The 24611-nt window shown below is 56.6% G+C and overlaps 1 protein-coding gene across 1 annotated transcript; it reads left to right on the top strand.

The window, feature by feature from the left end:
- Positions 1–6504: 6504 nt before the first annotated feature.
- SLC41A1 (solute carrier family 41 member 1) lies at positions 6505–22708 on the top strand. Its single transcript, XM_068995643.1, has 10 exons — positions 6505–8066; positions 12696–12803; positions 15739–15810; positions 16251–16395; positions 16484–16630; positions 17306–17453; positions 17534–17613; positions 18364–18498; positions 18967–19115; positions 20154–22708. The coding sequence occupies exons 1-10, from the start codon at positions 7689–7691 to the stop codon at positions 20337–20339; spliced, it is 1548 nt and encodes a 515-aa protein (XP_068851744.1). The 5' UTR covers positions 6505–7688; the 3' UTR covers positions 20340–22708.
- The last annotated feature ends 1903 nt before the right edge of the window (positions 22709–24611 follow it).

Here is a 24611-nt window from a genome sequence, read left to right as displayed (position 1 = left end):
TTCTTTTCTGATGATTATTTAATCTTTTTATGTAGCTGTGTAATTGCAGTGAAGTCATTTCCACACCTGAGCAATCCATAAAGTTTCCATCAAAACAAACCCACCTATTTTCCAGCCAGCTTTAATCTTTGCCCCCTCCCTGCTGCTCCCTTTTCTACACAAAATCAGCTCACCCTGGCCAGGCATTATTGGGCAGTAAATAGTTTGCATCTTTTCTGGTTTGCTGCACTCTGTGTGTGTTCCCTCCTGTCAGGGATTTGTTCAGCCACGTGTCTCTGGTTCTTTTGTGGAGGTGTCACTGCTCCTGCAAGCTCCTGTTTGCAGGCACAGCAAAAGTGATGTGTCAGGGCACAGCACTGAATGAAACACAGCCCTGGGAGTGGGAGGTGCAGAGAAGGGGTTGTTGTTGTTGTTTTCTCTGGCAAATCTCTGTAAAACTGAGTTTAAAGCCTTTGCTTTGCCTGTGGCTGTATGGGGTCAATATTGTTGTAACACCTGATGGTTCTGCTGCCAGTCAGAGGGACCTTGACAGGCTGGAAAAATGGGAAAACAGGGAAAAAATGAGAAGAATCTCATGAGAGAGCATAGGTTGTAAAAATCCTAACCTGGGTCATGCTGTTGTGGTGTGGAAGGAGGGATTTGCTGCCTCCTGTACCATCAAATGAGTCCTGAGGACATAAAACGTCCTTTATGTTTTGTAATCATCTCCCACCCAAAAATCCCTCACCTCTGTTTGGGTGAGGATTGTTTCTTTAAAAGAAGAAGATTCATTTTGCTGCTGAAGGAAAAGTGAAGGGCAGAGGCTGCTGGGAGGGCAGGGCTGGGTTTGGCAGCTCCTGTGCAAACGTGTGCCATGAGATTTGGCTGGGGCAGCTCCTTGCAGAGCTCATTAAGTGCTGCTCATCAGCCAGGGCTGGGATCTTGCGGTGCCTCTGCACTGGGGACGTGCTCAGCAGAGCTTTGCTGCACCCTCAGAGGCCACTAAAGTGCTTTAAAACAGACCTTGTCCTGCAGGATCCACTGGGGAAACAGCACGTTCCCATCTCTGCCCATTTTCCCAGTCACTTCTGATGAATATCTGTGCTTTTTCCGTGGGGCAGCTTTGCCTTTGTGTTCTTAAGCCTCTTTATTTTATCACGTTTGCTGCCAGGTCGTGGTTGTGTGACACCATTCCAGAGAGTCACCCAGTGGTTTGGTGTCTGCACACACCTCCTAGCAGAGCAGGTCTCTTCCCACCCCATTTCACTGCTCCCAGGAGATGTTTTTGGGAATGTCTCCCTTCCTGAGTGGAGTGTGGAGTCTTTGTGCGTCACATAAATCATGTGAATGACACGAATGATGCCTTTTCTGTCAAGATCAGATCCAGCCTTGCATGGTGTGAGCAGTTACTTGATAATGCCAAGCACATCATGAAAACACAGATTAATGACTCTGGGAGCTATTCTTTTTGTGTTGTAGTGAGTCACTGAGCCTCGAGCATGGAGAGCAATTACCTCTGACTCAGAAGGAAGGAAGAGCCTGATTTTCTGCTCTGAAGACAGGTAACTCAGTCATACTGACAGATGTGATCTGAACGCTGTGGTAGTCCAATTCCAGTGTGTGTTATATCCATAGCAACTTCCTTTTCTCCCTGTTTTTCCCCAAGTCTACAAAGTTGACATTCTTGTGCCAGCACTGACTCAAAGTGAGGTGTGTGCAGTTGTCCAGCCTGCTGTGGGCCAGCTGAGCTGGGGCCACGTGGGCCTGCTGCACCCTGGAGAAAATGTCACATCCCACACCTGCATTTTCTAAAGAAAGCTCTGTTGCTGGGCTCTCTTTAACAGAACTTGGTTTATTTTCAGCCCCAAGTGGCCGTGGGGAGTTCAGGCACTGAGCTGGAGGAACAAGGTGTTTACAGAGTCGCTTCCTCCAGCTTTGCGTTTGACACTTGGGTTCTTGGCTCTTCTTTTGCCGTTTCGTTTGATATTCCGTGGAGCTGGTAAAATCCATTTTCTCCAGCAGGTGCTGTGAAAATTTCCCTGTGTCAGTGCTATGGAGGAACACTTCCACTGGGGAATGTGGAGGCTGCTCAGCCACAGCCTGTGGTGCCCTTTGCTGTTACAGAGGAGCATTCCTCACCTGCAGCTCAGCCTGGGACCCTGAATTCTCTGCTTTTCTCTGATCTTCAGGCTGCTGCTTGAACCCTGCACAAATTCCTGCTAATCTATTCAGTCCTTGCTGGTGCTCTGGAGCTTTCACAGACATTTTTGTCCCTCCAGTCCCCAAATTCAGGCTCTTGCATCAACCCTTTATGTGCTGCTGTGAGGTCTCTACAGCACTGGCAGCCCTGTGCCACCATCTCAGGGCCTTGCAGGGGTGCAGAAGTGCTGCCCAGGGAATGATTTTCCCGGCTGAGCAGCTCAGGGAGGGCTGTGTGACACTGGAGCAGGGGCTTGGCTCGGCTTTCCGGTCCCACAGCTTCCCGGGGCAGCGGGAGGCAGAGATAAAGGGCTCAGCGTGGTGGGGAAGGGAGGGCCCTGCTCCCTGCAGGTCCCTCTGCTGATCTCAGAGCTGATTTCAGAGCTGTGGTGGGGGGCCCAGAGGAAGCTGCAGTCACTTCTCAGCAGGAAGGAAAATGACCACATGGAAGGGTGGTTAAAGCAGGGGGCAGGGGACAAAGAGAAAATGCTCTTTGGCACTTGGGGATTTGCCATGGGGTTGGTCACAGCCCGGGCAGGGGGTTTTACAAGCAACGTTCAAATCATGCAGCTTTTCCCAGGGTGCTTTTCATGCCTCTTTTAATTTATATTTTTAATCCAACACAATGGTGTGGTTTATTGAGCCCTGTAAATACTCAGATCACTTGAACACTGTGCCTGGTCTTGCACCGCAGAGTTGATCCTGGGGAGGGGCCTGGGTCAGATATTCTGGATCTGATATCCTTCCACTTGGATTTTTAAATGTTGGCACTGCAGGACTTCCTAGTTCTATGTAGACATGTTAATCCAAAGTCCTCTTTGGGATTTTGAGAAGTGAGAGGGTCTTGATGGAGCAGGAGATAGCAGCGAGTTAAGAGATTAATGTGTATTTTTTTTATCATCAGTCTCTGGTCTGGCCAGCCTTGTGGTATCAGTGTTTTCTTCAGCCTAATTCTGAATATAAATGAATTCCCTCACAGCCTATAACTGGAACAAAGCTGACATGTGAGGCACATCCCCAGTGGCTCCGTGACAGGTGTCCCTGTCCCTGCTGTCCCACCGGATCCGCTGACCTTGTGGAACACAGGAAAACCAGACCCAGGTGCTCTCACATGGCCAAGAGCCCCCGGGAGAGACCTGCCAGGGGCTGCCCTCTGTCACAGCACGTGGGGGACACAGGAACACAGCTGGGAGCAGTGGTCACATGGACCTTGGAAAAAAGGATGGAGATGGGCTTGTTTGCTTCCAGGCTGCCAAAACAGAACTTCCTGGATCTGCATTTCTCCCCCAGCTCAGGGCCAGCTGCTGATGTTGTTGCCTGCCCTCGTGAGCTGCTTTGCTCTGGAGTGACATCTGAAGGGGCAAGACCTGCTCCATAACCTGCTCAGGTTTGTTTTCCTGCCAAGATTCCTGCTCAGAAGGAATAAGAACCCAGTTCCTTCAGGATCCTTGGTCAGAAGCAGCTGAGACCCCATTTAGATCCAGGCAGCGGTGGAGCAAAAGCACCTCTCAGCGCACTGACACCTCAGTATTAGGATTTTTTGAGTCACTTTGGCCAAACCCTTTTATTCTGCTGGATTCTCCTGTGGAAGCAGCCCCAGAGGCCATTCCTGAGTGCTGGCCCAGAGCTGGGCAGTTCAACAGTGCCAGAATCACGTGGCTGCTGTAAAACACATGGGCACGACATTCCACGATCCAGCACAGCTCAGTGGTCAACTCCTTCCTTTCCAAACATTTTTGTTGCCTTTGCTACCTGTTCCCTGCAATTGGAAACCCATTTCCTGCCCTTTCATCCTCTGCTTTTTTGATCTCAGCCTCGCCGGTGGGGGTTTTATCTATTTCTGTTTTCTTGTCTCAGGCAGCTTTTGTCCCCTCACTTCCACTTCCTGAGCGTGCAGCTGGGGAGCAGCGAGGTCACATTTGGGTGCACGTTGTTTTTGGGGAGGTGAGGGAAGAGTGGAGGCTCCGGGGGAGGGATGGATTTTCCGAGTCAGGAAGGAAAGATGAAGGTGGAAGCAGAGCCTTACAGCCAGGATTGTTCGGACAAAGGAGAACAGAGGCCGGGCTGGAGGCTGGATTTGGAGCTCAGTCCCAGCTGGAGCATGGCAGTCGGCTGTGGCTGTAGTTGAGATGTGTTCTGGATGTCTCAAGTTTTCCACGAGGTCTCTTTGCTGGTGGAGGTCCTGAGAATGAGTGAAATGACCCCAGAGGCTTCTCATGCCTTGAAATCCCAGAATCCCTGGATGGCTTGGGTTGGAAGGGACCCAGTTCCACCCCCTGCTGTGGTGGGGACACCTTCCAGTTGCTCCAAGTCCTGTCCAACCTGGCCTTGGACACTTCCAGGGATCCAGGGGCAGCCACAACTTCTCTGGGCAACCTGTGCCAGGGCCTGCCCACCCTTCACAGGGAGGAATTTCTTCCCAGAATCCCATCTATCCCTGCCCTCAATCAGTCTAAAGCCATCGCCCCTTGTCCCCTGTCACTCTCTGCCCATATAAAAAGTCCCTTAGTGCCATCTTCCTGCTGCTTTCTCTAATGCTCCATCCATGTTCCAGCCATCCTCTTCTCCCAAGCACCAAATATTTCAGGAAAACACCTCTCTGTGCCCAGCCCTTGTTGGGAGCAGACAGAACCGAAGCAGCAGAGCCCACAGCTTTGGGTCACAGTGGATCCCTCGCTGCCACTGCCCCCAGCTGCTTCGTTTTCCTTCAGAAATGAAGTCCCAGCTCCAGGCACGCTTGATCCCTGTATCCATGCGGGAATGCAGCTCCTGTGCCGCCCTCCCCTTTCCCCCCACACACGTTCCTGTGTCACAGCCACCCTTATTGGCCCAGAACCTGTCTCCAAGGCCTCGAGCTGGGGGGTCACGTCATCACTCTGAGTAATAACTCGCTGCTGACTGTTTCCTGGGAGGAAAGGAAAGGCAGGAAGGAAAAACAACTGGTCAGAATTTCCACTCATGACCACAAAAAAAAAAAAAAAAAAAAAAGGAAATAAAAGCAAAGCATGAATCAGAAGGGCTGGTTTCATTCAGGAACACAGAATTCTACAGAGCAATGAGGACCTGACCTCTGTAGCAGGAGTTTTTATGCTCTTTATTTATTTGTTGTGGGACAGTTTGGCATAAACAGGCAGAGTGTACGTGACAATATTCCTGACCTTTTGTTCTGAGCTACAGCAGCCTGGCAGAGACCTGAAATCCAGTGGGTACCACCGAGCACGTTGGTGCTCCTTGGCCTGGATCCAGCCGTGTCTCCCTGGATGGGGGAATCCGTGGAGGCACCCCTGGAGCTGGGATCACGGGGCAGCTCTGGGCACCTGTGAACCCCCTGTCCCCAGGGGCGCACAACGAGGCTGCCCCAGCGAGGGATCCCCAGCTCTTCGTGCCTTTCCTTCAGCTCCACAGCCCAGGTGAGAGCAGGTAAAGCCACGGGGGGGAGAGGATGGAGGGATGGATGGAGGGATGGAGGGATAGATGGTGGGATGGATGGATGGATGGATGGAGGGATGGATGGATGGAGGGATGGATGGATGGATGGATGGATGGATGGATGGATGGATGGATGGATGGATGGATGGATGGAGGGATGGATGGATGGATGGTGGGATGAACGGATGGATAGTGGGTGGATAGATGGACGGAAGGATGGACGGATGGAGGGATGAACGGACGGACTGAAGGCAGGATGGATGGAAGAATGGACGGCAGGGTGGAGGGAAGGACGGAGGGGTGGACAGCAGGGTGGACGGAGGGATGGACAGCAGGGTGGACAGCAGGGTGGACGGCAGGGTGGACGGAGGGATGGACGGCAGGGTGGACGGAGGGATGGACGGAGGGATGGACGGCCGGACTGGCCGCTCCCGCCCGCTGCGGACTCCGCCGCACGTGACCCCGGCCCCGCCCCCGCGGTGCCGAAGGGGCGTGGCCGCCCCGCGCCGGGGGCGCGCTCCACGCCGGGGGCGGGGCCAGGCGTGACGCCACGCGGGACAGGCCAATGGGAGCGCGGCGCGGCGCGGCGGGCACGGCCGCCATTGGCCGGCGGTGATGTCAGGGCGGCGCGGGGCGGGGCCCGGCGGGGCAGAGCGCGGGGCGGCGGAGGAGCCGCGGGTGCGCAGCGGGCGGGGAGCGACCGGCAGCGGGCGGTACCGGCACCGCGGGGACACGGGCGGCGGCACCGCGGGGACACGGGCAGCGGCACCGCGGGGACACGGGCGGCGGCACCGCGGGGACACGGGCGGGTGGCGGCGGCACCGCGGGGACACGGGCGGCGGTACCGCGGGGACACGGGCAGCGGCACCGCGGGGACACGGGCGGCGGTACCGCGGGGACACGGGCGCTCGGCCAGGGGACCGACCGGGCGGCAGCTCCGCTCCGCTCCGCGCATCCCCGCGGGGATCGCTCTGGAAGTGGCGGCTTGCGGGGCTCTGCGGGCGCTGCGGCAGCTCCGGCGCTGCGGCAGCGGGAGGCGGGGGGAGCCCCGGCCGCGGGGATCGTCCTGCGGGTCCCTCCTGGGTGCCCCTTTCGGAGGGCGGCTCTGCCCCCGCATCCCCCGGCACAAGTCCTGAGGGTGCCCAGGGTTGTGGGAGAACAGCCAAGGGATAGCTGGGGGCACGGCGAAGGCTGAACCTCAGCGTCTGTCGGAGGAAGCGGATCGAGCTGCCTATGCGGGCTGCACAGGACCCCACAGAGTATCTGCTTTCCTCGCGTGTGTTGCAGGTGAAAGACGAGTTCTTGGAAAACCACGTTAAATCGCAGGCTGCCCAAATGCCAGCCCCCACCCTGCAGCCTGCCCAGCTCCGTGAGTAAACTGGGGACCTGCTACGACTCTGAGTAAGAACTGTGCTTGCCTCGTGCTGCTGGGTGAGAAATTCTTCTTCTGGAGGAGGAGGACGGCAGTGACACTTGAAGCCTGCTGGAATCACTGGCTGTTCTGGCAGAAAGCCCTCAGGAGCCTTCAGACTGGAATTCTGCAGAGGGACAGTGCCACTGGAGGAAGTGGCAAAGCCCTGGTATCAAGAAGAGCCTGAGTGGGATCATCTCTAAAAGCCAGTCCTCTGCTCCAGTGCTCACTGTTTAAGCTTCTGTGTTCTTTACTTCATCTGGTTTTCCTTCTGCCCCATCACAACAGCCGTGCTGCTGGAAAAAAACTGGGAAAAGATGCACTAAGGCATCACACATCAAGGGAGGAAAGCTTGGATCCTGCCCCGGTGGCTGCTGCACCACACGGCGCTGGAGAGGAGGAGAACCAGAGGGAATTGCTGCCGTTCCCAGCTCCTGCCGTGTCCCTGCTCGCTCCGTGCTCGGTGTCCCCCGTCCCTGGACGCTGCTTGATGGGGATCTCTGCTGCAGGAGCAGGCTCTGCACTCCCGGGCGGGCGAGCAGGGCTGGCAGAGGTCGCTCCTAGATGCTGGAAAGGCCATTTGGATAAGCTGCTGGCAGAAGATCCCTTCTGGAACAGCTGCTGGCTGTAGGCCCACTGAGCAGAGGGTCAGGAGAGCCGGTCCTGCAGCATGACTTCCAAGCTGGAGCAGAAGGAGACCCCGCAGGCCAACGGGGCCGTGCTGCCCATCGTGCCCGGGGACTGCCTCACCAGCCCGGAGCGCGGGCAGCGCGCGGAGCCCGCGGGTTTCCTGGGACCCGATGGCACCGGCGTGGAAGTGGTGGTGCTGGAGTCCCGTGCCAACGCCAAAGGGGTGAGGGAAGAGGATGCCCTGCTGGAAAATGGCAGCCAGAGCAATGAGAGCGATGACACCAGCACGGACCGGGGTCCCGAGCCCGCCTCGCCCCTCAAGGAGACCTCCTTTTCCATCGGGCTGCAGGTCCTCTTCCCGTTCCTCCTGGCAGGCTTTGGGACGGTCGCTGCTGGAATGGTGCTGGACATTGTGCAGGTAGGATTGGTGCTCCCCTGGCCCGGCGCTGGGCTCTGGATCCTGGCTCTGTAGGTCTTGGCTTTATGGAATAATGGAATGCCAAGGCTGGTTCAGCAACAGGGAGGGGGGTGAGCAGTTCCCTGGTGTGCTGGCTGGGGAGGGGGAGCTGAGGAGCCCTCGGGGATGTGCGGAATGAGGGAGGGAGAGGCCAAGGGAACCCCTGCCCAGCTGTGGCTCAGAGGAGAAGGTGAAGCCGATGCTGCTGCCTGGGAACTGAGAGCACTCTGTGCATCACAGCTGGAAATCAATCCCTTCCCTGCTGCTGGCTGGTGACACCCCAGCCCCGGGTTCTGGTTCCTCTTGTCCCTCTCCCGCCTTGGGTGTTTGCTGTGCTGTTCCAGGCTCGTGCCAGCCAGGTTAATGTTTCTCTCAGTGTGTGCCAGACCGTGTGGCTCATTCCAGAGCTTCCTGCACCACTTCCTTGTGCTCTTGAAGCATCCAGGGATGGCAGGGCTAACGGAGCTTTCATCCTGAGAGGGCTGTGGAGGTGATTTTTAGGAAAGGCCAGCAGGAAGCTGGCAGTTGCCTCTAGATGAAAACCAAGGTGTTCCCCGTGGCAGGTGACGCCGTGGGAGTGTGACAGCCTGGTTGTGCTTCCATGTGGGAATGGTGCCTTTGCAAACCGAGGCTCCTGTGCTGGTCTCCACCACATTTTCCACACACGTCTGGCAGCAGATCAGCTTCTCCTTTGCCCTGACCCACAGGCTGGGCAGAGCTGATTCCCACCCCTGAGGCACAAAACTGGGCTCATCCATAGGTTTGTGAGGCTCCCTTGGATGGGGGCGCAGCCATTTTGGAGCTGTGGGCAACCAAAAATGCTCTGCTTGGAGCTGCTGTGTTTGCTGGTGGAGGTAAACAAGCCCTGGTGGTGTGGGCAGAGCGAGGCTCCAATGTCAGCCCCGTGAGCTGCTGGCAGCTGGGGTCAGCCCAGCCCGGTGCCAGTAAGTCAGAGGGGTTTTTTTGGGATTTGTGGGTGGTCAGACAGACACTCCCCGTGGTGTCCTGCCCAGAGCAGCAGTTTCCCTGCGTGCCTGAGCGCTCTGGTCATCCTTGCAGCCTCTCTCGGTGGAACCTGTGGGCAGAGCTGGGAAGTGACTCCAAACAGGAAAGGCCGGACGGGGTGAATTAATCCGGGAGAGATTTACCGGAATCATTTTCTGAAAAAGAGACATTTCAAGCATGTTTTCCCTTCACAAGGTCCCTGCAAACTCAGGCCTGGCTCTTCTGGAAGCTGCCCAGAGCGGTTTGAACCCGACCTAAAGTTTTTCCTGGAGAAGGCTCAGCCCCTGTGGCCGGGCAGGGCCGGGAGGCTGCGGCTCAGCCCTGTGTTCTCCTGCCTTGATTTTTATGGCCCTTACGAATAAAACTTTGTCCTTCCCGTGTCCCACAGCAGCTCAGCTTGTGGCTGGGCAGCCTGTGCTGCCAGCAGCTCTAACTGGGGATTAAATGAGCCGTGGAGATGCCGTAGGGTGGGGAAGGGAAGCTTGGCTGCAGGGGCTGCTCCTGGGGGCTGCTCCAGAGGCTCAGGGGTGGAAGGAGGGAGCGTGTGGAGCTGCAGCCCCGTTGCTGGGATGGCTGGGGACGGCTGGAGGGCTCCGTGCACTCCGTGCCCCCCGTTCTGGATCACCAGGCTGATGATCCCACTGGAATTGGTGTCCCTGCTGTGCAAAGCAGCAGCCCTGGCCACGCTGTCCCATTGATGTGTCCCTGGGATTCGCCTCTCAGGAGGAGAGTTTGAGCTCTGGGATGGGAGAGCTGGTACCTGTGAGTGCCCCAGGTGCTTTCTGTGTGCACTGGAGGACCCTGGGCACAATCCCCTCTCCCAGCAGAGCCCTGATCGTTGTTTTCCAGACTCCTTGGAGGTTCTTCGGATGGGCTGGGCAGGCAGCGAGCCGGGAGGGAGCTGCAGAGCAGCTCCTGGGGGTTGATGTTTCTCCCAGAGCCTCCAGCAGATCGAGGTCCAGTTCATCCCTCCAGTGCTGCGTGGGACACACTGGGATGCTGGGCAGAGCCTGAAGGATCCTGTCTGCTGTGTTTGCCTCCCTGAAAACAGCTTATTTCCAAATTTCAGAGGGCCTGTTACAGTGATTTTAACGGCTCCATGTCCTGAACTGAAATTTTTATTTCCTCTTCTCTTTCCCTTCTATTTTTTTTTTTTTTGGCTTTTTTTGGGTTTGGGTTTGGTTTTTTTCAGGCTTCCCCAAGCAGCCTGGCTCTGGTTGTCCCCGTGGAGCCACACTGTGGGCACTCCTGTCCACAGGGAGCTTTGTTCCTTGCAGGAGCCACCGAGGCCTGGGAGCCCCAGAGACTCCCAGTGTTGTATAACATCTTATATTAAGAAAGCTGGCAGGAGCCCACGGGTCCTGCTCTTTGCAGCGAGCGAGCTGCTGAGCTCTGCAGAAATCTCCTTGTTTTCCTTCCCCAAAGATGGCTTTTCTTCCTTTCTCCAGGAGCAGCCCTGTCTTGCTCAGGGAGCTGCTGCAGCAGGCTCCAGTTACAGCTGCTGCTGGCACCAGTTTGCAGTGCAGCCTGAAGTTAAATTTACAAATTATTAATTTAAATTCAGGGTTGGGATGAGGTGAGGGAGAGCTGGAACTGGTGCCTGATCCTGCCCCTGTGAGCTCTGGGAACTCTGGAGCCGGGAAGGTTTTGCACAGCCTGGCTAATGACGATGTTCCTCTCGTTAAGTGGCTCTGGTGACACCCAGCTCGTCCTGCTGGGCAGTGGCAGCGTGGTGGTCACTGAGGGAGCCCTGGGTCCTGCCAAGGGAAGTTGGAGTGAGGGATTCACCCACTGGACACACGGCAAAAGCATCCCAGAGTCTCCTAAAAATAGACTGGGGAGAGCCGAGCTTGGCTGCTCCTGGAGGTGTCTTAAAGGAGGCACAGCCTGTGCTGGGTGAAGAATTTCAGATTCAGAATCTCAGGACTGAGCTCAAATCACACAGAATCCCAGAACTTAGGCTGGAAAATCCCTCCAGGATCGTCGAATCCAAGCTGTGCCCCATCCTCACCTTGTCCCCAGCCCAGAGCACTGAGAGCCACGTCCGTGGACACCTCCAGGGCTGGGGACTCCAAACCTTCCTGGGTGACCTCAGGAGCCTCATCCTCCAGCAGGGAGAGGGTTGTGGTTGTGAAAAAGCCGAGCAGATCTTACCTGTGTCCCTGAGAGTCAGCTTGGCACAACATCCCAGATGGTTTGGGTTGGAGGGACCTTAAAGCCCATCCAGTGCCAGCCCTGCCATGGCAGGGACGCCTTCCCCTGCCCCAGGGTGCCCCAAGCTCAATCTAACCTGGCCTGGAACACTCCTGGTGACGGGGCAGCCACAGGGCAGCCTGTGCCAGGGCCTCTCTGTTCTCACCTTGCCTCACCAAGCTGTCAGAAACTCTAAGGGGATTTTTATAACTGGGAAACACCTTGTCCATAGGAGGAAAAACGATCCCAGTTCACCCATCTCAAGCCTGCCTCTGCTTTTCTCCCCAACGACTTTTCAAGGGAGTGCAGCACTGCAAAGCACCAGGAAACTGCAGCTTGTTGGCTCAGGGGTGAAGGATGGAAAAACAAACAAAGAATAACTGAAGTCCTTCCTCACAGGAAGCTGTTAGGCAGGCAGGTAGAGCGATTTATATCTGCTGATGGCCTTGCTTGTCCTGGAGAGAAATCCACATCCCTGGTGAGCCTGGCAGGGTGGCACTGCCAAGGGCAGCTCTGACAGAGCTGGAGCCTCGCACAGGTGACGTTTGCAGGTGACATTTGCAGGCACAAAACTGCAGAGGGGCGTTCAACACGTCCAGCACTGCTCCAGCTGGGATTCCTCTGCTCCCCAGCGTCCTTTAGGGAGTGTGGCAGCCAGGCAGAGTGGCAAACAGGAGAGATTTTGGACCCTGGCAATAAAAGCGGGGCAGTGAGGTTTGGGTGGCTCACAGGGGTGTTTTTAAATGCGGCTCTGGGGGGTTTTGGAGTGGTTTTGTGTTTTCAGCTGCTCGCCTGTAAGGCTGCTTACCCTGCAATTACTCTTTGTTTTTTCCTAAATAACCGTGGCTGCCTCTGTCGCTCATCCCAGGGCAGCTGGAGAGCCAGAGGAGTTAGGAAATGCCTGAGCTAACACAGGTAGCAGGGAAAGGTGGCCTCAGTGGGCTGGGGTTTGGATCAAAATATATCTGTATTTTTATGTTTGCAAGACACACATGTAGGAAAGGCTCTCAGCTGAGGCTGACCAAACTTCAGCACCCAAATCTGCCAAAAACTGCGAGTATTGGGCAAAGCCTCTCCATCTTTCCCTGTTTTGGCCTCTGGGTGTGTAAACATTTTGTCAGTGGTGGCTCTTTGGGGGATTTTTCACTGAAAGTTGCTGGCTCAGAGCTGTTCAGCCCAGCAGGAACATGTGGTCACTGCTACAAATGGCAGAAGTGGGAAAACCACTGCAGAACTCCAAGTGTGGCAGCAGGGAGGGCACTGGGATGTCTGCTCAGGACAGTGCCACGTGCCAGAGGTGACGATGAGTGGGTGACACTCAGCCTGGAGCAAAGCTTGGTACCAGCCACGGTTCTGTTTAATGGGTTTATTTAATGTGCTTTGATCTTGCAGCACTGGGACGTCTTCAAATACGTGACTGAGGTGTTTATCTTGGTTCCTGCTTTGCTGGGCCTGAAGGGGAACCTGGAGATGACGCTGGCATCCCGCCTGTCCACAGCTGTGAGTGGCCAGGGAGCTGAGGGTACCTGCTTTGGGAAGGGCTGGGAGGGGTTTGTGTGTGGGGGTGGTGTATGGGCAGGCAAAATTCCCAAAATTCCCTGTGATCTGTGACAACAGACACCAGAGCCTGGGGTTCAGCGTGCTGGGAAGGTGTTTTCATCCCGCTGGGCTGATGGGATTTGAAGGATTAATGGTCCTTAAGCTTTGCTGACAGTTCACTTCCTCGTGCAGTGCTGGCTGCTCGGGGCCTGGGGGCATGGGGTGGGAGCTGGCTGGGATCCAGCTTTTCCACCAGAAACTGGGAGCAGGAATGTCACCAGAGCAGGCTGGCAGGAGCCAGGGCAAGGAGAGAGCCTGGGGACAATTGTAAAGCAGAGGGGACCTCGCAGTGAGAGCTCTCGGGGGATTGACAGGCTCTTGAAGTGATGGAGATCACAGCTGGGCATTCCTCCTGCTGGAATTCCCTCTGGTTCCTGGGGAACAGGGAGCTGCCTGTTCCCTGAGGATCCCTGAGGCCCCTGAGGGCTGGGGCAGGCTCTGGCAGCTCCTCAGAGCCCTCTGTTAGTCCAGCTGCCCATGAATTGCTCTGTGTCTCAGTGTTCTGCCCTGGAGCTGAGCAGGGCTGGAGAGGGACCCACAGCCTCTCCTGGCAGGGACAAGGACAGGGACAAGGACAGGGACAAGGACACTCCCTCCTTCTGCAAAGCACCTCCTGCCTCATGTCCCTACGTCCCATGGTGGGAACTTGGGATCTTCCAGCTGCAGGGTGTTCTCTGCCTGCTGCCAGCAGATTTTAACCCTCTGGGCTGGGAGTTCCTGAGGGGAGCCCTTGCAGGAGGCAGCCTGCTCCTGCCCTTGGCAGTGCTGATGTTCCTCGGCCCAAGGAGCTGCTGGGGAAGGGCTCACTGAGGTGGAGGGATGGAGAACAAACCCTGCTTGGCTCTTTCCCTTGCTCTCAGCCCTGCCCTTGCAGCAGGAGAAGGCACAGCGTGGTTGGGCTGGTCTCTCTCTGGATCTGCTCTCCCAGGTCCTCTCCTCTCCTTCCCTGTGGAGATTCCAGCTGTGACTCTGCTCCTCAGGCTCCTCTGCCCAGGCTCGGGGAGGACAAAGCTGCTGGGCCCAGCTGGGCTGCAGTGCCAGGGACAGAGGCTGAGCTTTGTTCACCCCTTCGCTCTGGGAAACAAATCCCTTTGTTTTATTCCCTCTCCATTGTTGGGACCATGACAGGATCCTTGCTGTCCCAGACACAGGGACCTTCTCCCTCCTGGCCCTGGCCACCTTCTGGCCATGGGCTGGGCAGGGGGAGTGCTTGGGACAAAGGCAGCGTTGGCACTTCTGTGTCCCCTCCTGGGGCTGACAGGAGCAGCTTTGGGGCAGCTCTGGCAAAGGAATGAGCCTGTGGAAAGTCAGGAATGCAGAACTTTGCCCAGTCTGCCCTGGTGGCTGCAGGAGGGTCACGGGGACACCAGCACAGGGAGCACCCACCAGCTCCTGTCGTGGTGTCCCCTCCTGACCCTGAGCCAGGCTTTGGCCTCTGCCTCCCCTCCTGTGCTGCCTCCTCGCACTCAGCCTCCTTAAAATCACGGACTCACAGGATGGTTAAAGCTGCAAAACACCTCCAAGATCATCAAATCCAACCTCCATGTGCCTGTGCCTGGTGGGACAGGAGGATCTCTGGTGCCAGGCCCCGTGCAGGGTGCTCCCCTCTGCCCGGAGCTTCCCGGTGTGGATCCCGTGCTCTCCCCACAGGGATGCAGCCTGGAGTGGTTTCTCAGACTTTGGGTTTCTAATTAGTGCTGCTTTAAGGCACCTCAGAAATTCCTTTCACAATTAAGAGGCAAAACTGCCCCATTAGTTAAAGGATTAAAATCCCGTTGCCAGTGGCTACAGCGAGGTTATGTTAATCCCAGCCTAATTGCCATGTGGCTGGAATTTTAAGGTCAGGCTTCATATGGAGCTCAAATTCCTGTGCTGGATGTGCTGCTCCAGTCAACTTTTTGTTGGTTTGCCCCCATTCCTTCCTCCTCTCTGCCCAGAACGATTTGCCCCAGAGATGGGGCATCTCAGTAAAACAAGCTGGCAGCTCTCAACACATCCAGCAAGGAGAGCAGGGGGATTAATTAATCAATTATTTCTGGTTTGCTTGTTTTCTTTTCCACCTGAGAGGAGGAAATTGCTGCTGTGTTGCTGTGCAGGAGTCTGGTGCTGTCAGGCAGCACCTCCAATGTGCATTTCCCACTCCAGTGTTTGAGCCTCTCCCTTATTTCCTAAATTCATCAGCTTCTAATGATGCAAATTGGATAGAAACGTATCCGTTCTTCCCATAAAGACCTGGGAGGTGGGAGGGAGGAGCAGAGCCCGTGCCCTGCAGCAATTCCTCTGGGTTATTTTGGATCCTATGCCAGGAATTAAAGCAATTTCCATCTCCTGGTTATCCTGATCAGCCTCTCCTGGTTCCAGATGACCCCCGTGCCACGGCTTCCCGCTCCTCTCCCTGTCCCCACGTGGCACCAGCCTTGTTTGCTCAGCTTTTATCAGGGACAGGAGGGTGTGCTGCCAGCTGTGCCCCACGTGCTGCTGCTCCAGCCTCGCTCGGTGTGGGAGCAGGGGCACGGAGCTGACCCGAGGCTCTGCACCCCTGGTCCCTCCTGCCTGGCTGGCCTGAGGGGCAGCCTGACCCCTGGGATGAGCAGTGGAGTGAATTCCATGAGAAATGCAGTGTGTGGCTGCAGGACACAGAGATCTCGCTGCTTTTGCAACACTCCCGTCAGATTTTTGGTTGATGTTGATGCCCCTTCACCCTCCCCTTTCTGCTGAATTGCTCCCCTGTAAGAGCTGAGGGCTCGAGGTCCTCCCCTGCTCCTGGCACAGGAGCTTGGCTGTTTTCAGGTGTAAAGTGCTGCCAGTCTTTAATGGTGTCGCATTTCCCCTACAGGCTAATATTGGCCAAATGGACACACCCAAAGAGCTCTGGAAGATGATAACGGGGAACATGGCTCTGATACAGGTGAGGACAGCGAAGGGGAATATTTACAGCTGGGGCAAGCCCAACTTTGGCAGTGTGGGAGGTTTAAGTGCCTGGGTTTTGCTGTTCAGTGTCAGTGTTCTGTGTCTGATGGGGAGGCAGGTGGCACCTGTGTGTCCCCCGGCCACGTTGGCCCTGCAGGTTGGACTGGGTGCTTCCATGGTGGATTCTAATCCCCCTGGGTGGTGCTTCCCTCTTAGACTCCCAGAATAAAGTCATGGAATGGTTTAAGGGACCTTAAAGCTCCTCTCGTTCCCATGGGCAGGGACACCTTCCCCTATCCCAGGCTGTTCCAAGCCCTGTCCAGCCTGGCCTTGGACACTTCCAGGGATCCAGGGGCAGCCACAGCTTCTCTGGGCAACCTCTCCTCACACCCTGGGGCTGTTTTGGTGTCTTGGTGACCCTCTGGTTTCCATTTCCAGGTCCAGGCCACCGTGGTTGGCTTCCTGGCCTCGATCGCAGCCGTGGTGTTCGGATGGATCCCAGACGGGCACTTCAGCATCGACCACGCTGTCCTGCTGTGTGCCAGCAGCGTGGCCACTGCCTTCATTGCCTCCCTTGTTCTGGGTGAGGCTCACCCCCTCTGTGCACCTCTTCCTGAAATATTAAGCTCCCCTTGGCCAAATCCTGGTTTTTTCCCTCTTTCTGGCTGCAGGCATGATTATGATTGGGGTCATCATCGGCTCCAGGAAGATGGGGATCAATCCTGACAACGTGGCCACACCGATTGCTGCCAGCCTGGGGGACCTCATCACGCTGGCTCTGCTGTCAGGGATCAGCTGGGGCTTGTACAAGGAGCTGGGTGAGGAGCAGCAGAAGGCCTCTGTGTCTCCCTGGTCCTTGCGTGGGCTGCTGTGTCTCCCTCTCATTTCACCCTCCTCCTCTGCCCTTTCTGTTCTTGGGGTGTGCAGGATTCCCGCTCTGGAGCTCCTTCAGTTGGGCCTAGGTCAGGTGAGGGAGGGATTGGACCTTCTCACTGCCTTGCACACCTCCTCCTCTCCAGGTCGAGTTGTCCCCTTCCAGGTGCCAGGCTGGGGCTGGAGCAGTGGGAAAAGGCAGCTTGGGATTTCCTCTGCGGTGCTGTCAGCTCCAGCTGGGGATCCTCAGGGCAGGGCTGCAGCTGGAGACTCCCAACTTCCTCCTCCTTCCCCTCCGCCTTCCTTCCCTGGCAGCCAGGACACAGGGATGTGACTCAGCCAGGTTCATCCAGGGGTGAAGCAGCACTGGGAGATCCTGCCCAGGAGTGGGAAAAGTGGGGATGAGCAGCTGGAATTGAAGGGATCCCGCTCAGATCTGTCGGTAAACAGATCCAAGTGTTTTACTGTCACCCCTGTGAGTACAGCTCACCCCCTGTGAGAGGGAAACCCCACGGCCTGCAGAGTTCAGGCATTTCCCTGCCCTTCCTGGAGCTCCTGAGGTTCAGATCTCTGCTTCTTCTTCCCCTTGATTTCTCTGCTTCTTGTCCCCCCCTGCCCAGAGAGCAAAGCCTACGTGAACCCCTTGGTGTGCGCCTTCTTCATCTCCCTGCTGCCCATCTGGATCGTCATAGCCAAGAGGAATTCTGCCACCCGGGAGGTGCTGTACTCGGGCTGGGAGCCTGTCATCATTGCCATGGCCATCAGCAGGTGGGACTGTCCCTGTCCCCAAGCACAGCCTCCCTCTGTGTCCTTTTTCCAGCACTGACCTCTCTGGTCTCCCCCTGCAGCGTTGGGGGGCTGATTTTGGACAGGACGGTGTCGGATCCGAACTTTGCTGGGATGGCAGTTTTCACACCAGTCATCAATGGTGAGTCCTGCCCCGCCCTGGGGCTGCAGCTCCTGGCAAACAGTGGAGTTGTCTGGGATTTCAGGCAGGTTAAGGGCAATCGTTCTCTTTTGGGGTGCTGGGGGCACACAGGTTTGGCTGCCCCTGTGCCACCCTTTCACTGACAGGCCTGGGAGGCCATTCCCTAAAAAAACACATTTCCAGGGACTTCTTCATTTCCTTATTCCTCCTGTCTGGTGGAACACCCCCATCTTCCAAAATATTTGCCTTGTGGCACCTGGTAACAGAAAGATTTGTATTTGCACCTCGGAGTCAGGAAATCCGATCGATTCTGGTGTAAAGCTTTCACCTCCTTTCTGCCTAATGAACCAGGGAAACTCATTTTTTAATTGTTTTTTTGCAATGGGTGGAGTTAATTCTGAGCCAGTGCAACTTGTGCTGGTGGCTTTCACAATTTCCCTGTGCCTCATGTGAAAAATAATAGTTTTGAACTTCCTGTGTCTGTTTCGGTGCCTGACTCCTCATTTTTTGTTTCACGTATTTCTTCCACCCTGAGCTGCAGTAACAGAACTGCTTCAGCTTCACTCAGGGGCCTGAGGGGAAAAGCCACAGCTTTGTCGCAGCTCCTCACATCCTGCAAAAGCGGAATTGGGGTCAAAAATACACTGTCCTACATAATTCCAGCACCTGGCACTCCCAGATCTGCTGGCTGTTGAAAGGAGCTCTTGGAAGTGTCTGGGACGTCACCTGAGTGCTGTTTGTGACCTGCAGGTGTGGGTGGCAACCTGGTGGCAGTGCAGGCCAGCCGCATCTCCACCTACCTGCACATGAGTGGGGTGCCTGGAGACAGCCCCGAGACGGCCCCTCGGAAGTGCCCCAGCCCCTGCAGCACCTTCTTCAGCTCAGGTACCCCAGGCAGCCGTGGGGGTGCAGGGCTTGGTGCCAGCTGAGCTCCCTGTGGCAGTGGCTGCAGCGTTGTCACAGCACAGGGGGGCCCAGCCCTGCTCAGGGGCAGCTCCTGGCTCGGGATGGGGCTGGGGGTTCCCTGCCCTCTGCAGATGGGCAGAGCCCCTGTGCCCAGGGACAGGGCACTGCTGGGTGGGGAGATGTGGGTATGGAATGTCCTGAGCTGGAGGGGACCCACAGGATCACCCAGTGCAGCTTCTGGCCCTGCACAGACACCCCAGAATCCCTGACAGCCTGGGTCATGGAATCATGGAACGCTTTGGGTGGGAAGGGACCTTAAAGGCCATCCCGTGCCACCCCTGCCATGTGGCAGGGACACCTTCCACTGTCCCAGGTTGCTCCCAGCCCTGTCCAACCTGGCCTTGGACACTTGCAGGGTCTAAATCAGGCCTGATGTCCCCTTTGCAGATGTGAACTCCCGCTCTGCCCGTGTGCTCTTCCTCCTGGTGGTGCCCGGGCACTTGGTTTTCCTCTACACCATCAGCTCCATGCAGGGGGGACACACCACGCTCACCCTGATTTTCATCGTGTTCTACATGACAGCAGCACTGCTCCAGGTGAGCTGGAACCCCTCAGGGGGCTGGGCTGGCTCAGGGCACACTGGTGTCACCTCCAGTGGGGACCTGCTCAGCACTGGAGCTGTAGAGACAGGGCAGTAACCCTGGCCCTGCCGGAGAGATTCCTGTGCTGGGCACAGGGGTCCCAGGTGGAACTGAGTGACTCCTTTGTGGACACCTGTACACACCATTTTTCCATCCTACCGTTCTTGGGGAGTTTAGAATCTGCCTTTTGTCTCTTTTAAGTCTTTCTGATAGCCAGAGTGTTTCCCTCCTTAATCCGTCCTGGGGGGTGGTTTGGAAATTTGCAAAGGCCTGGTGATAAAAACAGGGTGTGGAATTTGCAGGGAACGTGTGCCCTGCCCTGGCCTTTTCCCTGGCAGTTCCTGGAGCTGTGGGAGCCCACAGGGATGACTCTTGTGACCAAGAGCTTGAGAGGATCCACTGCAGATTTCGTGTCTTTAAATACCAACATGAGCCTCTCGCTGCACTGGAGCAGATGGAGGAGAAAATCCCACTTTGGCAGTTCCAGCTACTGGGCTGAAAAGTTATTCCTTTGGAAGTTATTCCTTTAAAGAAGTTACTCCTTTAAATTCCTCTAAAAACCCAGAAGTTACTGTTTTATTTCTGGCAGCCAGGTGTTGCTGGCCCTGCCTGAGCAGTCCCCTCTCTGCCCCACGTCTCCTCAAGCTTGTTCTGGGTAGAGCTGAAAATTCAGGTGCAAAATTGAGCCTTCTGGGTGATGAGGTGGCAGTTTAATCCCAAACTGGGTGGTGACAGGAAGCTGAAGGAGAACAGGCAGGGGCTGTGAAGGACACAGAGGATTTGGGATGCTCAGGGAGCCACCAAAACTCCCCAGCTCCTCTTCGTGCTGCACTCGTTGCTTTGGGGATGCAGCTGCAGAGAGCAGCACTGGGAACGTGGCTCCAGCCCCGTTTTTTGGGATGTGGTTGTGCTTCCCTGAGCCAGGCAGAGCTGATCTGGGATCACAGGGGTCAGGAGCTGTGGCTGACGTGGCTCTTCCCTCGCTGCCCCCAGGTCCTCATCCTGCTCTACATCGCTGACTGGATGGTGCACTGGATGTGGGGCAGGGACCTGGATCCCGACAACTTCTCCATCCCATACTTGACAGCTCTGGGGGACCTGATTGGAACAGGGCTCCTGGCCCTCAGCTTCCACGTCCTCTGGCTCATCGGTGACCGGGACTCCGATGTTGGGGATTAACTCTCCCCGTTCCCCCCTTCCCACAGCTCTCCTCCTCCTCCTCCTCCTCCTCCTCCCATTTGTCGTTTCTTTTCCTCCCCCTTTGCCTCTCTCTGCGTCCCCCTCCTCCCACCCCGTCTCTCTCGAGACTTCATCTTTGATACTGGATTCTCATTATTTTCAATGGGAATTTTACATGGTTTATATTTCAAGCTGAGTTTGTACAGAGGATATATCTAGTTTTAGGAAGGACAAACAAACAAGCAAACAAAAGTGTAACGAGACAATCACTAAGTGCAATTTTCACAGCAGTTATGTCTGAACCAAGGTTCCAGTGAAATTCCTGCTCAGCCAGATCATGCAGGGAGCCTCCCCTGCTCCACTCCCTCGAGGTGAAGGGCTGCTTTTTTCGCTTCATAAGCGTTTTAAACCCTGGGCATTGAGCTCAGCTTTGTTTTACTGACCTGGCACCTCCAAGCGAAGTACAACCTCATGGTTGAGGGCACAGAGTACCCCTGCCTTGGCTCTCTGAAGCTCCATCCTGGGCCCACATCCAAAAACTGGGAGTTTCTGGGAGAGGGATGAGGAGGATGGCGAGGAAGGCTCCTGTGAGTGATCTTGTTTGAGAGCCCCAGGCCCTGGCTGGGCTCTGCTGGCAGATCCAGGCTCCCTTTTGCCACCCACCCCGAACTGCAGAGTGCAGGTTCTGCCTCTGCTGAGCTGAGTTCAGCTGCTCTGAGCTTCACCCAAGGGGGCTGGGAGCTCTCCCCATCCATCCCCCCCCTTCCAGCTGCCAGAGATCCTCTGCAGGACCTGCTGGAGCCCTCCTGGGTGCTGTCTCCTTGTGCTGCACGGATTTCACGGCTCTCCTCAGCGCAGAGGGATGGATGGAAAAGCAGCTCCTGGTTTTGGTGTCCAGGTTTCCTTTCGGTTGCTGAGTGCTGCTGACGGGCCCCTTGCAGCCAGGAAGAAGCCACCCAGCACCTCCCCCAGCTGAGCCTGAGGTGCTCCAAGCTGGGGAGGAGCATTTTGCTCGTGGTGTCTGTTAGGAAAGGACATCCGTGGGATCCACGGGATTTCTCTCTCTGCCCAGGTGCTGGCTGGAAAACAGCTGGAAATCCGGGCACAGCTGGATTGCTGGAGCCCTGGCTCTCGGTGCAGCTCTGTGGCACAGGAACCCCCCTGCCTGTGTGTAAGATCTGGGATTGGGGCTGCAGCCCACTGGGAAGCCCTGACTGAGCACAGGGAGTGCAGGGTTCCCTCCTCTGCTCCTTCCCCTCCTGCTTTTTGTGCTGTTCAGCTCCTCCGTGCCGGCCGAATTCCTGCTCTTCCCATTAGGCCATGTTGGGAGGGCAGCAAAAACCACACACCCAGGTGGGCAAATCATGACCAAAGTTAGTCCAGGATCATCGTCCCAGCCCAGGGATCTGGGGTGCAGAGCTGGGCTCACTCTAGAGATGGCCCTGTTGGAAAGGAGGGTCAGGATCAGAGTTCTGGAAGTCCACGGGAGCAGCTGGATCCAAACCAGGGCTCTCAGCTGCTCCAGGCCCTCTGTGGAGTTTTGGAAACCCTTCCCTGCTGCTTGTGGTGTGCAGGAGGCAGAGGTGGGCTCCAGGCTGCTCCTTCTCAGCCCCTCAGAAGAGCAGGAGTTGTATTTCTGAGATGATTTTCCCCTTTTTCCCTTGCTAATCCAACATCAGGCTCACTCCCCTCCTCCTCTTTGCTCCGTGACCTGTGTTGGGAGCAGCTCTGACCCTCCTCTCTCCACCCTCACTTCTCACAGATCTCCTCTGGCCAAAGCTGTGCTCAAAATACAAAACCCAACCACAAAACAAACCCTGTCCCTGCCGTGCTGAACTCTCAGCCCAGGGACTCCTGGAATATTTTTTGGAGTATTCTCAGCTGCTCACCTGATTTCTCTGCCTGATGGTGAGGAATAAATGCAGGACTTCCTTCCATTAACACTTCAGCTTTTATGTGCATAGAAAGAAACTCTGCTGGCCTTCCAGGTGTCACATCACCACTTAATTCCCCAGGAAAAGATTCCCTGGAGGAGGAATCTGCCTCTCGTGGTCAGGGCTGGTGGGGCTGGGGGGGTCTGTACATGAAATACGGTCAAAGGTGTGCTTGGGGAATGATCAGGGAAGAACCTCACTTAAAACTGAGGAATATTGATGGGAAAAGAAACAACAAAACCTCTTCCCACTGGTTGCACTCCAATGCATGCCGACTCCACAGCTGCCTGCAGATGAAAATCCTGGTTTACTCTTTTATTAAAGGAAAAAAAAAAAAAGACTGTCTTAATTATTTATAGTTCCTATAACTGACAGATGTCGACCTAATGGATAAATTATATTTGGTTAAATAAAGATGACATTTATTTATGTGGACTGTGGTGGTTTTTCCCTTCGGGTTGAAGGTCCCTCTCAGGTTTTGGAGCTTATTTTAGCTCAGGCTGAAGCTCTTTTGATAGGAGAGTTACGAAAATCAAATAAATTGCTGGGCATGAAGCAAACTGGGATTAGTGTGAGTGCCAGGTGACCTCGGCCGTGCCCTTGGTCAGGTCCTGGCAGCTCGTGGGGGCTCCCAGCAGGAATCCAGGTGTTTGTTCTGGCCCTCCCTGGATTCAGAACCCAGGCCCTGCTCCCCGAGAGCTGCTGGCACGTGGCCCCTGCCCGTGTCTGCTGATTGCGTGGGACAAAAGGGTTCTGCACCTTCCAGGGTGCAGAAAAGGCCCTGGATTTGCAGGAACTGGTGGCTGTGGGCTGTGTTTCCCTGCAGGGCTGTGCCTGCAGCTCGCCCAGAGCAGGATCTTGGTGCAGAATCCCAAAACAAAGCCCCTGCGTTTGGGGAGCAGCCACCCCAAATGTGGCTTCACACATCATTGGGGTGAATATTGGGGTGCTGGGGCACGGGAGGGGCCATATCCTGGTCTCCTGGGGCTGGGGGAAGGAGCATGAGTTGTAGAAAGAAATGCCTGGGCGTTGAGACCTTGGAGAAATCCCAGCAATGGGGGAGCCTTGTCTGAAAATCGGAATACATTGGTGGGGGAGTGCAGATTGTGGAGTCTTTTTATTTGTCTGGGGCTTGCAAAGGAGCTGGGGGTGCAGGGGTGCACGGGGCTGGAGCTGGGGGTGCAGGGGATGTGCAGGGCAGGGTTTGGGGCTCCATGGGGCTGGAGCTGGGGGTACAAGGAGGTGGATCTGGGGGTACAGGGGATGTGCAGGGCAGGGTTTGGGGCTCCATGGGGCTGGAGCTGGGGGTACAAGGAGGTGGATCTGGGGGTGCGCGGGGCTGGAGGTGCAGAGGGCAGGATTGGGGTGTGCAGGGCAGCGTTTGGGGATGCACGGGGCTGGATCCGGGGCTGCACGGGCTGAACCTGGGGATGCAGGGGATGTGCGGGGCAGGGTTTGGGGGTGCATGAAGCTGGATCTGGGGGTGCACAGCGCAGGACCTGCGGACACAGAGGATGAGCAGCGCTGGATGTGGGGGTGCAGGGCCAGGATCGGGGCGTGCAGGGGTCAGGATCGGGGCGTGCAGGGGTCAGGATCGGGGGGTGCAGGGCCAGGATCGGGGGTGCAGGGCCAGGATCAGGGTGTGCAGAGTCAGGATCGGGGTGTGCAGAGCATGTGCAGCGCTGGATGCGGGGGTGCAGGGCCAGGATCGGGGGGTGCAGGGTCAGGATCGGGGTGTGCAGGGGATGTACAGCGCTGGATCTGGAGGTGCAGGGCCAGGATCGGGGTGTGCGGGGCCAGGATCGGGGCGTGCAGGGGTCAGGATCGGGGTGTGCGGGGCCAGGATCGGGGTGTGCGGGGCCAGGATCGGGGTGTGCAGGGCCAGGATCGGGATGTGCAGGGTCAGGATCGGGGTGTGCAGGGTCAGGATCGGGGTGTGCAGGGCCAGGATCGGGGGTGCAGGGCCAGGATCAGGGTGTGCAGAGTCAGGATCGGGGTGTGCAGAGCATGTGCAGCGCTGGATGCGGGGGTGCAGGGCCAGGATCGGGGGGTGCAGGGTCAGGATCGGGGTGTGCAGGGGATGTACAGCGCTGGATCTGGAGGTGCAGGGCCAGGATCGGGGTGTGCAGAGTCAGGATCGGGGTGTGCAGGGGTCAGGATCGGGGTGTGCGGGGCCAGGATCGGGGTGTGCAGGGTCAGGATCGGGGTGTGCAGGGCCAGGATCGGGGGTGCAGGGCCAGGATCAGGGTGTACAGGGTCAGGATCGGGGTGTGCGGGGCCAGGATCGGGGTGTGCGGGGCCAGGATCGGGGTGTGCAGGGCATCTGCAGCGCTGGATG

Source organism: Aphelocoma coerulescens, chromosome 26, assembly GCF_041296385.1.
Source record: "Aphelocoma coerulescens isolate FSJ_1873_10779 chromosome 26, UR_Acoe_1.0, whole genome shotgun sequence".
Lineage (NCBI taxonomy): Eukaryota > Metazoa > Chordata > Aves > Passeriformes > Corvidae > Aphelocoma > Aphelocoma coerulescens.
This window is presented reverse-complemented; position numbering and strand designations above follow the sequence as displayed.